This window comes from Micromys minutus (assembly GCF_963924665.1).
Source record: "Micromys minutus genome assembly, chromosome: 8".
NCBI lineage: Eukaryota > Metazoa > Chordata > Mammalia > Rodentia > Muridae > Micromys > Micromys minutus.
This window is the reverse complement of record NC_137977.1, coordinates 30,558,344-30,572,972: the sequence shown is the minus strand read 5'-3', so window position 1 is coordinate 30,572,972 and position 14,629 is coordinate 30,558,344. Positions and strand designations below refer to the sequence as shown.

General features: G+C 36.6%; 2 protein-coding genes across 3 annotated transcripts in view; both read right to left on the bottom strand.

The window, feature by feature from the left end:
* Nucleotides 1-1,008: 1,008 nt before the first annotated feature.
* SPINK14 (serine peptidase inhibitor Kazal type 14 (putative)) lies at nt 1,009-4,082 on the bottom strand (the record flags this gene model as incomplete). Its single annotated transcript, XM_080920257.1, has 4 exons — nt 1,009-1,054; nt 1,862-1,998; nt 3,267-3,310; nt 4,013-4,082. The coding sequence occupies 4 exons, from the start codon at nt 4,080-4,082 to the stop codon at nt 1,009-1,011; spliced, it is 297 nt and encodes a 98-aa protein (XP_080776383.1).
* Nucleotides 4,083-9,708: 5,626 nt separating this feature from the next.
* The window catches only part of SPINK5 (serine peptidase inhibitor Kazal type 5), a 55,909-nt gene continuing 50,988 nt past the window's right edge, over nt 9,709-14,629 (bottom strand). For both annotated transcript variants that reach the window (XM_080919791.1, XM_080919792.1), the window contains exons 30-32: nt 14,485-14,615; nt 12,654-12,744; nt 9,709-10,967 (exon numbers count right to left, since the gene is read on the bottom strand). In XM_080919791.1, the coding sequence (XP_080775917.1) occupies nt 10,950-10,967; nt 12,654-12,744; nt 14,485-14,615 (240 nt within the window). In that variant the 3' untranslated portion in view covers nt 9,709-10,949. The remainder of the gene's footprint in view (nt 10,968-12,653; nt 12,745-14,484; nt 14,616-14,629) is intronic.

Genomic DNA, 14,629 nt, shown 5'->3' with positions numbered 1-14,629 from the left:
ATATGACAAAGCTACTGAAAGAAGACAGCACATGAATGCATATCAGTCTGCTGACTACTAGAAAATATGTGAGTGAGTGACTATTAGAAAACATGTACACAAGTGAGGAATTATAACTGGGAGAAACATATATTCCTATGTGCACCAAAGGATAAAAACGTGTCATTAGAATTTAAAAGAAATGACCACTGAGACATTCATAGCTATGAACAATTTAATCTTTTTCTATTGGACAGACTTAGGGCCAGTGAAGACATGGAGCCATTTTAGTCTCTTCTAAAAGCCTCAGTATCAGTCCTTAGATGGGATTTAAGATGGACACAATGGAACACTCTAGTTATTGACATTTTTTGTGAGGCTATGGCAGGAGAATTTCAAGTTTGAGACCAGTTGGAACATAAGGCCAATAGGGGTAACACTGTAAGACTACATATCACAAAGAAATAAATAATAAATGTGCAAATATTTTAGGAAAACTGTACAGAAGTTGTGCAATGGGGATTGATCAGGAAGATAGCAATACTCTGGAATTGGATATTTTTTTTTTAATGACAAGAAAATAAAGAAGAATTCGTTCTACAGGAAGCCCTAGATGTTTTACATAAAGGTCACTGTTGATAATGTTGGCAAGCTGCAAAACCTACTGCTTGCCTTTGGCCTATGATTTAAATGTTCAAATCTGTTCTACTGCTAAGATATTAGACAGAGACCCAAGACACAAATTAAGATATTCAGGAAAGTGTGTTTATTTGTAGAGATTAGAATCGATCCCAGAGTCTTCCAATCTGTGAGATGTTGTGTTAAAAGTGAGCTATATCTCTAGGCCAGAATAGTTTATATATTAAGGAAAACACAGGAGGATCATCCAGTTGTCATCTCTCAACAGGTCTTTGTCACCAGGAATCTGTGGAAAGGGAAAAAAAAGGCAAAAGGATAAATTAGGCAAAATGAGGAAGTGTCTGCACTGGAGATAAATGGAAATCATCTTACACATCCAAGTTCACTCACCTAGCACCTTCCATTGTAGTAATATCTAATTCGCCCCCCGGATCTCCTAAATGAAGGCATAATAAACATTTTGTTAAGAAATTTACCTTGGGGAAGTTAAGATACAGACTATAAAAGTTAAGATACAGTAGCTGGTTAGGGCAATGGCCAGGGCATTCACCACTGAACATACCTCCAACCTCTTTAAAGTAATCTATCTGATTGGGTCTGAGTTTGTGGTGTGTGAGATGGAAGAGCCACCAGGGATTCAGCCAACACTTTCAGCCTGGGGCCAAAATAGATACTACTGTGATAAGTAAGGGTTTATTTTGCCTCTTCTTTGCTCCTTGCACAAAATTACAAAGGATTGTTAGAGTAAGGGTTTCAATCTGACAGCACAAGAAATGGTTTGCTTCTTGTGAAACATACTGACTCACAAAGACCAAAGCTAAAATCATGGTGGCATTTCAATCTGGGTGTTTAATGACTGATTTTCTGTCATGGAAATCCAAAGATCTGAGTAATCAGTCACAGGCAGTGGACCAAAGTGTGCTGTTGTGCTACTCTAAGGTTTTAGACATTGAGGCAGCAGAAAGTGTAACAGAAGGTAAAGGTAAATAAAGTGGAAATTGAAAGAATGCTAGAATTTCTAGAAATATCCATTAATTATGGGAGTACTGGCACTATGAGGAAGCCCATAAGGGGTCCCATTCAGTCTTATATGACAGTAGAACCTTCTGTTATGAAGTACAGATTTATGTCTCCCCAAGTGGTAGAGAAAGACTGGCCTCTTGTCTGCTGAACTTTGTTGGGGCAATGTGGATGGACATAATAACTAACTAGCTTCCCCCCCTTCCCTTCAAAGAATACTTACAAGCTCTCAACACACAAGATGCAGGGATTATCATAGGTTACAAAATTGGTGCCACAGATGGGTTGTTTTAGGTTAGGGCAGGGATCCACTGTTTTATTGAACCAGCTCAAATTTACTTTCTTATAAGGACATTTAATCTGAATTGTATGGAAACAAACAGAAAAGAGATCATTAGAACTATGCTCAGACAACAGGTGTCTTATGGATTGTATTAGGGGAATCCAGTTAAGTCAGGATCACATTCCAGTATCGCATTATTTTCCAGTATATCTACATACAAAGGAGCAACTATCATTTCCTGTGGACAGGAACTTTCAAAGGCCTGATAAACTATAGTGAGAAAAAAGGAAAACATTTAAATTTATGTATCAAAGATAAAGTCACAAACACTTGTAAAGTCTAACAACAAATCACAAAGAAAATAACCTCCTATGTATACTTATCTTTTATTTCACTAGTCACATATGTTTGATTCTATAATGTACACAGAACTGAACAGGATAGCGCAAAAGAAAAAAAAAATCACTCTTCTGTTTTACTCACAGAAGAACTGCAAACATAATTTGCACTTCTGCTGAGAGATTCTTCATTGCTTTACATTTTCTTGATTCCAGAGTCCAAGAGGTGGCTGCTTTCCATGTTTTCAACCCAGTAGAACATGACACAGCCACATTTACAAAAGAACAACTCCCTGAAAGCAGCTTTGTGAATGCTCAAGTGTGCATGGTCCTCTAAGAACTGAAAAGTCCTCACACCTGGCAAATGAAATCTGTAATTATGCAGAAATACCATTGGTCTTGTGTGTGTGTGTGTGTGTGTGTGTGTGTGTGTGTGTGTGAGTGCGAGTGCACGCGCACACACACACAGGCATGTGCGTGTGTTTTAGTTCCCAGCTTAGATCACTTTATTTTAGACTCTAAACAGCACTAGGCCTGTAATTCTCATGTGCCCATGTTAGCAGCAGATTAAGACAGTGAGTTCTGACCAGAAAACTGAAAGAAGACAGGGAATTACTAGAGGAGCATAGGGAGTCTAAGAAGTTAGAGAGAGGACAGGAGTAGGCAAAATGAAGACACATTTTATGCTTGTATGAAATTATCAAAGAACAGATAAATAAAAATTGTAAAATGAAAACATTAGACTCAGAGCCTGGAGAGACAAGCCAGTGGTTAAAAGCACTTGTTGATCTTGCAAAGGACCAAGCTTCCTTTCCTTGGAGCCTAATGAGAGCTTATTTAACTGGGGACTCCAGTTCCAGAAGGTTCCGTGCCCTCTTCTGACCCTGTGATCCTCAGGCACATATGTAGTACACTTACATAGAACCAGGCAAAGCACTTGTATGACTAAAAAAATCTTTTAAAAACTGGATTCAGATTGAGTTGCAGAAAATCAAGTAGGCAATTACCTTAACAAGTCCATGTGTAGGCCACCAAACTCGAACACCTGGAGCTATAGAATGCACAAATATATTGCAAAATTTAGTCCCTGATAAGCTATAATCTGGCCTTCTGAGAGAACAACAAAGCTCAAATTCCTTACGAAGTGACCTCAAAGTTATTGAAAGCATTGTTTCCTTTATATATTTATTTATCTCTTTGTAAAATATGGACTCTCACTCCTGCTTCTGCAAACAGTCAGCAGAGGGGACTCATCACCAGGAGGAAAGCTGTGAGCCCAGAGTAACAAAGGCTTGGGGAGAAAAACACCACCTTATTAAGTTGACACTCAGGAATTTTCAGATGTGTGAAAAACTGAGAGCACAGATCTGCCGGGGATTCCCAGTATGATATCTTCCCTAGAGGTCACAGAGATCCTGAGCCATTGGAGATCACTGTGGGACAATTTCCAGTATTTTTGAGATGTACTCTGGAGGAAGAAATATTGCTGGTCACTTTCAGTCACTACCTCCCCAACTGCTTTCTCCTCCCTGTGCATTAGGTCCCCCAATCTATGTATAATATATAGGAAAATCACAACTTTATATCTCTGGATGAGACTTCACTCTCTAAGCATGGGAAAGCATGAGTGTCTGTACCTATATTGATAAAGTTTTTTTTTACTAAAATAATTTTTAATCTAAAGTGTTTTCTTTACAATACAATGTTAACATCCACATAACTTTACATTCTTAAAGGAAGGCAAATTACTCACCAGCCAGGAGAACCGAGTGGAGCATGATGGAGAACAAAAGTGAGCACAGTGCCTGGAAATATTTGACCATTTTTCTTTCTGGTGTAACTGTGGAATGATGTCCTGAGATGCTCTCTCAAGATATCACCTTTTGATACAATTACCCAAGGGGACATAATTAGTGTGTTAAAACAAGTTTTGAAAGAATATCCCACTGCAAACTACTTTAAAACCTATTCCACCCCACATCAAGAACAAATATCTAGGAAAAGTTAGACCTTTAGTAATCTCCTAAAAGACTAAAATTAATGAACTCAGTAACAAAATAAGTCGAATACCCAGAAAACAGACAGGGGTCAGATAGTTCTGTTCTGTGTACACCACTGTACTATTTTAGCATGCAGGTGTTTTGCATCCCTTGAAAAGAGCAGTTCATTCCCCAAATTCTATTCACATTTATGTTTTGAAAAGGTGTGAAACCAAAATGGGGCACCTAGAGGTTTCTAGACATTACTGGGGTAATAGGGAGAAGGAAATCTATATTTTCTTATGACATATAGATGGGATCTTTAAATCAAGGAAAAAACTGTGATGCTACAAACAGACTTGGCTATGCTAAGAATCTTCTGACTGAATATTAAACTCTGGGATATTCTGGGATACTAAATAACAAAAAAATCTACCATATCACCATCTCAGGGGAACCCCTGTTCCAACCCAAGACACTAAACTGTCTTGTGAGAATAGCACTTTCCATGAAAAAATGGACTTTTTTTTGGCAGAATGTTTGGGGCTCCTGTCTTGCCTCCTCTTGAGACAACTTTGGGCATCATGGTATTTCTGAGCATGACACTATCTCATCGTACCATCTCCCTGTAGATTCTTCAGGGATGGAGAAGCAATTATAAAAGCCATAAGTCTAAGCACATCAAATGAACTCCTTTCATGCTCTATCCCATGACTGACCCACCTCAGAAGGAAAGGAAGTTAACTTGCTCCTTTTTAGCTGTTACTTCTTTAAAGCCCAAGTGTGCGTAGGAGAAGGCACTGGGGCATTGTGTGCTGGGCTGAGCAGACCCTGGTAGGTCCCTCATTATTCTTGTTCGCTCAAGGTCAGATCTCAGCAGGGGATATTGAAAAGGACTTGTGGAGGACAAGAACTGGTGACTGGAATGGGCAACCAGGGCACATGTGAGCACATGTGCTGCATCTGGGATGCAGTGAGTGTCCCCTAGAGTGAGGACTTCTCAGGTAGAATGAAAAAACACAAAGAAACACCTAAGTTACAGGAGGCTGGAGCAGTGATTGACAGTGGTATGTGGGATCCAGAGATGTCATCTGTAGTGGGTATACCCCTGTCCCTTAGCCAACCCAAGCCTTTGCATTGTTTATGGGGAAAATGGCATCATGGTAGAGCTCCCTCTGTAGCATGAGCAAGAATTTTCTGTTTGTTTTATGTGTGTGTGTGTGTGTGTGTGTGTGTGTGTGTGTGTGTGTGCGCGCGCGCACGTGTGTGTGCGTGTGTGGTTTTCTATAAAAATTCTTTTGTTTACAACTACAAAGAAAATACATAAGATAGACGAAAACCACAACAAAACAAAAACCCAAAATGACATGGAGTTAGGTCAGTCATGAAGAAGTGTTAAAAATGTTGACTTTTTAAACTATTGCAAATAATGACACATAATACACAGTTTATTTCAATATTCAAACATGTTTTAAGGTATACATTGTTTTTGCTTTGTTTTCAATGAAAAATAAACTGCCACATTTTTTTAGTTTCAAATAGCCATTTAAAACTCATATTTATGTCCTTTAAACCACAGCTCATTACATATTGAAATATAATGTATTAATACTTTTAATTGTTGTTTATTATGATAATTATGATTTTTAATTGTTATTAAATTTTTGTAATAACAAATTTGAATTTGTACCTAATAATTTATCTCTTATTGCAATATAATATTTGAATATGCTTACCTATGAGTATACTGCATTGTCTGTAAAGAACCTGGGCAATCTAAAATATAAAGGAGAATTTCATATGCAGAAGCTAGGTTAAAGAAATAAACCCAGGAAAGTAGAGGGTAGACTACTGGGGAGAAGGGAGCTGGAAGGAGAGTGGCATGGGAGGGCAACGGCAAGGATTTGTGTGCTCCAAGCACACTATATGCCTAAGTGAAACTTTTGTAATGAGACCCATGGTTCTGTACCACCAGTGTCTGCTGATGATGTCTTCATCTAGATTGCATGCCATAGCTACAATGCAGGCTATTTTGACGATAATGTAGTAATCTTAGATGAGTGATTTATTTCTCAGTTCAGAAAGAAGAGGCATTCTCCTGTTTAGGAAGGTTTACAGATTTTACAGATATGGAAACAGATCTGACAACAGTATTTTGTCAACATGGAAAAATCATTTGTCACATCTACATTATAGAAATTTCTTGGTGCTTTTATTTTGATGGCTTTTAATTATGGTTATTGATGCAGGTGTCATAGGGTCACAGTGGCAAACTCACTCCTCTTTGAAAAATAACAGTGAAAGTAAATAGCTCACCATTTGATTGGCTGAAAAATTTATTAACAGATCATCATTGCTCTGGTCAGTTACAGAGGCCTTATGGAGTCAAGGATTTTGATTGGTGAAGACCAGTAAGGAACACTTGAAACACAAGGTAAAAACAGGCCAGTATCTTTCTCTAATGTAGTCAATGCCACAGATAGGCAAAGTTACTGAATGAATAATTATACAAGCTCAAGAATGTAACTGCTAGTACTCAAGTTTTCTGAATCTTGTGATATTAGAATATTAATGATAACCAATGTATTTCTCACATAAGCATTGTAAAATTAAGCAATAAAACCCACAGATGTGATAAGTCAACAATGTAAAATTAAGTACCAACATTTTTAGATAAAAATGGTTTCATAGTGCAACCACACAGTGTCTGTAAACAGTAGTCTATAAACACTACTTAATCCTGAAGATCTTAGGAAAAAATTAAATCCTGTATAGAATAACAAATCAAAATATTTTTTTTCACATTTTAGACCCTTCAAAACTTCAGGAAATCTAATATTGAGAGAAGAGGGTAGATATTCATTAATAATCAGACCTGTCTCAGAGCACCCAAACCTATGTTATTTGTCATATGTTGAATAATGGACTACCTTTAAAATGAAAATATAAAAATTTCTAGAGGTATCACCATTTCTGATTTCAAGCTTTACTACAGAGCAATTGTAATATAAACTACATGGTACTGGCATAAAAATAGAAAAGTTGATCAATGAAATCTAACTGAAGATCCAAAGGTAAATCCACAGACCTATGAATGAATACTTCCTGAGTTTTTGACAAAGAAGTCAAAACTATACAATGGAAAACAGAAAGCACCAACAAATGAGGCTGGTCTAACTAGATATCTGCACACAGGAGAGTGCAAATAGATTAACATCTACCACCCTACAGAAAACTGAGGTTTAAGTGAATTGAAGACCTCTGCATAAAACTGGATACTGAAAGTTATGGAAGAGAAACCGAGGAATAGCGTTGAATGCATTGGAACAGGAGACAATTTCCTGAGCAGAACACCAACACTTCAAGCACTATGATCAACGATTAATAAATGGGACCTCATGACACTGCAAATCTTCTGTAAGGCAAAAAAAAAAAAAAAAAAAAAAAAAAACCATCAAAAGGACAAAATGCCAGCCTGCAGAATGGGAAAATACCTTCACCAGCTCCACATTTGACAGAGGGCTGATACACAAAATATGTAAAGAACATATGAAAACAAATAACCAAAATAGAAGATCACCAACAAACTAAATAACCCAATTAAAAGTGGGTACAGATCTCAACAGAGGAATCTGTAATGACAATGAAGTACTTCTTCGCTCCATATCCTTAGTCATCAGGGAAATGCAAATCAAAATGACTAATTCCATCTTACACCTTTCAGAATAGCTAAGATCAAGAACTCAAGTGACAGTTCCTGCTGACAAGGATGTGGAACAAGGGGAACATTCCTACATTGATGGTGGGAATGCAAATTAGTACAACCATTTTGAAAATTGATTTGGTGGTTTCTCAGAAAATTGGGAATAGATCTACCTTAAGATGCAAATTTTGAGCATATACCAAAGAGATGCTCTACCACAATGACACTTGTTCAATTCTGTTTATTGGGGTATTATTTGTAATATTCAGAAACTGGAAATAACCTAGATGTCCTCAACTAAATAATGGATAAAGAATATGTAGTACATTTACACAATGGGTTGTTACTCAAGCATTAAAATCAATGTCATCATAAAATTGCAGATAGTTGGCTAAAACTAAAAAAGATCACCCTTAGTGAGATAACCCAGATCCAGAAAGACAAGCACTGAATGTATTCATTTATAAGTAGATATTACTTATAAATTACAGGATAGCCATGCTAGATTTCATAGACCAAAAGAAGCTAAATAATAAAGATGGCCCAGGGGAAATGTGTAAATATCACCAAGAAGCTGAAATTCATTAGACATTGGAGAGTGTGCATGGATGGAGGGGACTAGGTGTGGAAGGGGATGGGCTTGGAAAACAAGGAGGGATGAGGTACAGGGAGAACAGAGGAAGAGAATATTGGGAGAGACAACTGGAATAGCGGTAGGTGTATCTCTGGAATATTTAGAAACATACTGCAATGGATACATCTAAGAATCTACGAGCTTAACCCTAGCTGAGACTCCTAGAGATTGGGGATAGGCAATCTGAGCCAGCCATTTTTGTAACCGGGCAAAACTTCCAATGGAGGATGGTGACACTATCCCAGCCAGAAAACATTAAGGGCATAAGTTGTCCTGCCTACAAGATGTGCAGGGAAAAAACTTTGAGCAGAATTTTTGAGATGGGCCAACCACTGACTGACTCAGCCTGAGACACATGCCATGAGAGGGAGCCCAGCCCTGAAACTATTATAATATTCTGTTGTACTTGCAGACAGGAGCATAGTTTAACTGTCATCAAGAACTGATAGAAACAGATGCATAGCCAAACATTTAGCGGAAGTTGGGAAATCTTGTGGAAGTTAGGGAGGAAGGATTGAAGGATCTACTTCTGGGTGGATCTATACCAGGGTTTTAGTGTGCCTTACATTCCAAATCCAGCTCAATTTCTATGGCAGTAAATACAAATTGTCTTTGTTTTTTTCTTTTGTTGTTCTGTATCATTTTCTTATATACGAAAACATCTTGGTGGTTAAGATTTATATTTAGAGGTTGATCTTATCTGTGCCTCATATATTACTTATAGGGCACTATTATTAATGAATTTGAATATGAAACAAAATTTCATGATGAATATAATGGATTAGCTAAATCAAGGAATTTTATCCATATTGTATTTGATATAAAATATAAAGGTTTTCTTGATTAAACATCAGTAAAATATTTAAAATGACATGATAAACATATTTCTCAAAAGTTCATAAAAGTGTTGCCAGATTTCCTACATATGAGTAAGAAAGAAACATGTCAGATAATCTCTGAATCTGTCCTGTTTATAACAGAATTACCAGGGAATTAGCTCAACAACGGTTGACAAATGGTTACAGATCATCCATTCTTCATCCGTGATGACAAAGAAAAATACAGCATAAAGAGTGACTAATTTTCATTAAGTTACAAAGGACAACAATAATAAAATAATACATTTGGCTTAGTTGAGATTTATTTATAAAAACAAAAGAGCAGAGAGAAAATACAAAATTAAATTCCTAGATCCAGAATTGTCAGTCCCACTCTGAACATTTTTTTTTTCTGTAGCTGAGAATGGCTGGAGATATGTTAGACTCTCTGAGCTTTTTGGTTTGAATCTGATACCTACCACTACCATAGAACAGCAGTAACTAGACTCTGAGAGTAGCAGAGTTTCAGCACAGATCCTGAAGTCACAAGTTTGGTTTGATGTCGTCCCCTTCTAATACATGTATTCCTTCTCAGAGTTCCATGGTATCCATGGTATAGCTACATTATCCACTACAGCCACCTCCAGCTCCATGTGTCCAAAGAACACTTTAAATATGACTAGTCCAAACTAGAGGTACTAATAGTGGATACACATCAGTATCAAAGATTAAATAAAACATTATATTAGTTTACTTAGTGAGTGATATATAGTGCTAGATAACATGATTAAATTATTTTTACCTATTTGTTTTGTCAACTATTAAAATTTGACTCATACAACATTTATGTTGGAGGTTTCCAATCTAGAGAGTATATATATATATACATATATATACATATACATATATATATGTTTGTAGATTCATCTCCTTAATTTTTCCCACACTGTATATAGAAAACAATGATATAATCTCAAAAATCAAAAAATGATAATTAATAGGTAAATAACTAGATATGAGACTGTGCCAATTATAAAATATATTATTGAGGTATGACATTTCCAGAAACACAGACACTAGGTAAGGAGTACGCTGTGCTAACAGGTAGCCTCACACATGTGTTGGCTGCCTGAGAGCTCACAGTGCCCTACCTTTTCAAGGATGGCAGCAACTTGTCTGTCACTGTGTTTAGTAAGACAAAGGGCACAATATTTTCAGCTATTATCAACAAATATTTCTATTATTTAGCAGTGATAAACAAATCCCCAAAAGGATGTTCTGCTGAGTTTGTACTTTTATTAAACAGGCAGCTGGATAGACAACATTCTGATCAGATTTCCAGAGCATAGACCGAGTGGAGATTCTTCCACATCCTCAGATCGCTGAGTCTAGAAGGAAAGAGATGGAAAGACTGAAAACCAGTTGAGTCCAATACCAACAGCTCTGCATTATTGTCTGTAGTAAAAAGGTGAGTTTGTAGAATTCCTTATATACACAGATGGTAAAGGCAGGCAGTTCAGAATTGAGGCTTAGCTTTTTCTCTGTGATTTCACCAATCAATGCGTCAGTTTTCCCTAAAAAAGAAAATGTATAGGTTAGGTACTAGAACTTATTGAAACTGCAAGGATATGGTCAAACCGTAAACTATTAATCTGTGCTATGACCTAACAACATTAAATCACACTCACATTCTATATGCTGTGATTACTATTACCTGAACACCTACTATGAACCAAATATTGAGGTGGACACAAAGCAAGCATGGCTTAACTCTGCTATTGATTGTGTGTTTTCCTCATAATAATAAAAAACACGGTCATTAGCAGCATCTCACAGATAAGCATACATGCTTCATAATTTAGTGATTTTCTAAATTGTCAAGTTAGGTCATGCCTCTAGTGTAATCCTTCATTGAATGAATTTTATTTTTGTGTGACCTGCAGGTAAGTTTCACACAAAGTAGTTTTTGTCAAGTGACCTACACAGGGTGAGAATTACAGAGAGGCATGGTTCAAGGCTATTGTATTACACTGAGCTTTCAAAAAATGACTGGGATCTAACTGTTCTCAGACGTATCTTTAAGTGGGATTATGATGAGGAAGAAAAGTATATTCTTTGGATACAATAGTAAGCAAATCACTATGAATTAATATGCAATAAAATACCAAGCGATCCTGGATTAAAATTGGTTTAATTGCTTTTATTTGTGGGTGTGTAAAAGCCTAGCATAGCTAAGTTAGATGCAAGTTCATGTGTAAAGGAGATGGAAGGTCCCAGCGCTCAGCCTTCCCACTGTTGAACTGAGACCAGAAATCTCCACCTGTACTGTCCCATGTCAGGAAACAGGCTTGATTAAGGTTTGCAAATCAAGTTGATATTTACCAATTCTGTTATTTCTCAAGTTTTATGTGATATTATAACAGAGTACAATAACTAATATCTATAGTAAGTATCAATATTAAATAGTAGTTATAGGATGTAAATAAATAATTTTCTTGAAATACAATTAGACAAATGTATTTACTCATATTAAATAATAACTGTGTCTACCTTTGTTTTTCTTCTAAGTTCATACTTAAAGCATTTCTTAAATTTCTTCTTCTTTGAGTTATTTATGCAGACAACAAAACTAATAATAATAATAACATAGTTATAGATGACAAGATGACATTAATTTTAGGCACTGTGACAAATATTTGAAGGTCAATGTAGACTGAGTGTTTTCAATAATTTATTGGGATATCGAGAATTTATATGTGATTCACTGAAATTATCCTATATGACCAACATCAAAAAGGAAAAACCGAAGCCCTGTTTATCTTTATTATAACACATTATTTTCATTTAGAAGTTTCTACATCATCAAGTTCTATGTCATCTCACTTGGGAAAAGGACATCAGATAGAGTCACCAGAGATAATTCCAAAGTAAATAATGCATGTTCAAATATCTAATTAGGTATTGAAGTAGTAGGCCAATCTTCTATCACCAAGGAAAATTAAATTCTCTGCAATGTGGAGATTGGAGTTTTACAAAGAAGAGGTTTCAGTCTGGCTGATATATCTGCCTCTTTTGGTCTCTGCCCCATTGTATGCTTATTCCCACATGCCTCAATTATTATTGAATCGTCCAGTAACAGTGTGGCCAATTCTGGAGACATATGACCTACTAGTGTGACAAATTCTCATTTCCCTGTACAATAGAACCAAAACAAGACCCAAAGCAACTGCCATCTTAATCCCAAAGGCCAGTGCACTCACAGAGGCAGGTGTGCCAGCAGATACTGCTTCTAGATTGCTGCTTTCCTCACAAGTCCCTTGTTTATGGATGCGTGTGTTAGTCTGATGCATCCTAAAAAAGAAGAGATGTTTCAATGGTAGGAAAATACTCAGCTATAATAAAAGACAAATATAGGTAATATTTGCATACCATGCAAACTGAAATTAGTATAAAAGTATAGGATATTCACTGAACTATTTCACTGTTAGTACATCTAAGTGTACTCTCTTCTGTTCCAAACTTATCTTGTAGTTCTCAGCCTATTTCATCACATTTCAACCATGATAGATAGAGTCAATAGGTTCTTAATACAAAGATCTTTCATAAATGTTAATAGCCTTTATACTTCGTGTGTGTCCGTGTGTATGTGTGAGTGTGTGTTTATACGTGTGTGTGTGTGTGTATGTGTGTCTGTGTGTGTGTGTGTGTGTGTGTGTGTGTGTGTCTGTGTGTTATGAGCACTGGCATTCATGTAGCATGGTACAGATGGACAACTTTGGGAAACACTGTAGGTTTGGTGATTGAATTCAGGTAGGCAGGTGGAAACAATCAGCTGAACCATCTCACTAGTCCATGTGACTGTATTCTTAGAAGAGAAAATTAGATCCCAGAGAGAAATTTGATGTATCTATAATATCACTTTAGGGATAGGCAATAGAACAAAGTACAATAATACAGGGTTATTGTAGAACCTGGAATAATATTGTACAGAATCTCAAGGTCTTCACTTAAGGAATATTGTAAAGAAAGATCCTACATCTCATTTGTGGTGATGGGGAAAGATCCATTGTCTATCGCAGAATCACAATTTGGTTTTTGACATTGATTAATGTGAAGTTACTATGGTATAGTTTCATCTAACCCCTTTGAAAAAATTGGTCTCTCTTCCATGAAATGCACAAGTCTTCACAACAAGCATTAGTTCCAGCTTCCTTAGCCACAGCATACACCTGAGGTGCATTAACCTTCCAATATATGACTTTCTATCCATGAAGCTTTCTTGATTAGAGGGTCACTCTGGGTTGCACAGTTAATAAAAATGTTTAATTAAATAATGTCAATGATAAAGGTCCTCAGGTTCAAAATAAAAATCCAATGAAGAATTTAAGGGTAGAAAGGTTAATCATCCCTTAAATATTTAATTTCCATTGATATATTCAGGCAACCCTTGAGCTGATAGATGATGAATCCACACACTGTGTCCCATTTTTATATTACACAAGAAGTTTCCAGTCTCACAAAGGGGAGTGGAACCACTGCATTGGAGATGACCATAATACAGTAGAAAAATCACAATTATTTAGACCCAAAATAGCAGGGGTTTAATGAGTTTTGTGATATTTGATAAATCACTTGAGCTCTCTGTCAGGCTCACCCATGTCCTAAGACAAATAAGAATCCATATCAGGTTATAAAAACTTGGTGGTAAACTTAGAACATGGCATATCACCATGCTGTATGTACAGATACAAGGGGCATGTAAGCACACAGAATTTACACTGGATTATAAAGCCTTGCCACCATACTTCCAAGGAAAATAGATGAGTATGGGCTTGAGGAAAAGTTCTCCAAGTCATTGTGATCTCACCACTCAGTTCTGCTATTCTAAAGTATAAAGTAATAGAAACAAAGTGATTGTACTAAAAGAAATACTATTATAAAGTTTTTGTTTAAAACGTGGAAAGAATAAGCCACACTGTTTGAATTCTGCTCTGGTGGCTAATAGATTCCTTTCAATAGAGGGAGTTAATATTAGTGCATTGCTGGTGGCAACATTACTGCTGGTAGAGATGGTGCACTAGGGGTACTCACAGGTTTTCATGACAGAGCATACAAGGGTTGGCATACGTTTGGCCGTCATCACCACAGACAGGAGCTAAATTCTTTGGGCAAAGATAACCCATCCTGGGTAATATTCGGTAATTTTTGCACATGTCAGAGTCCTGCATAAGTAAAA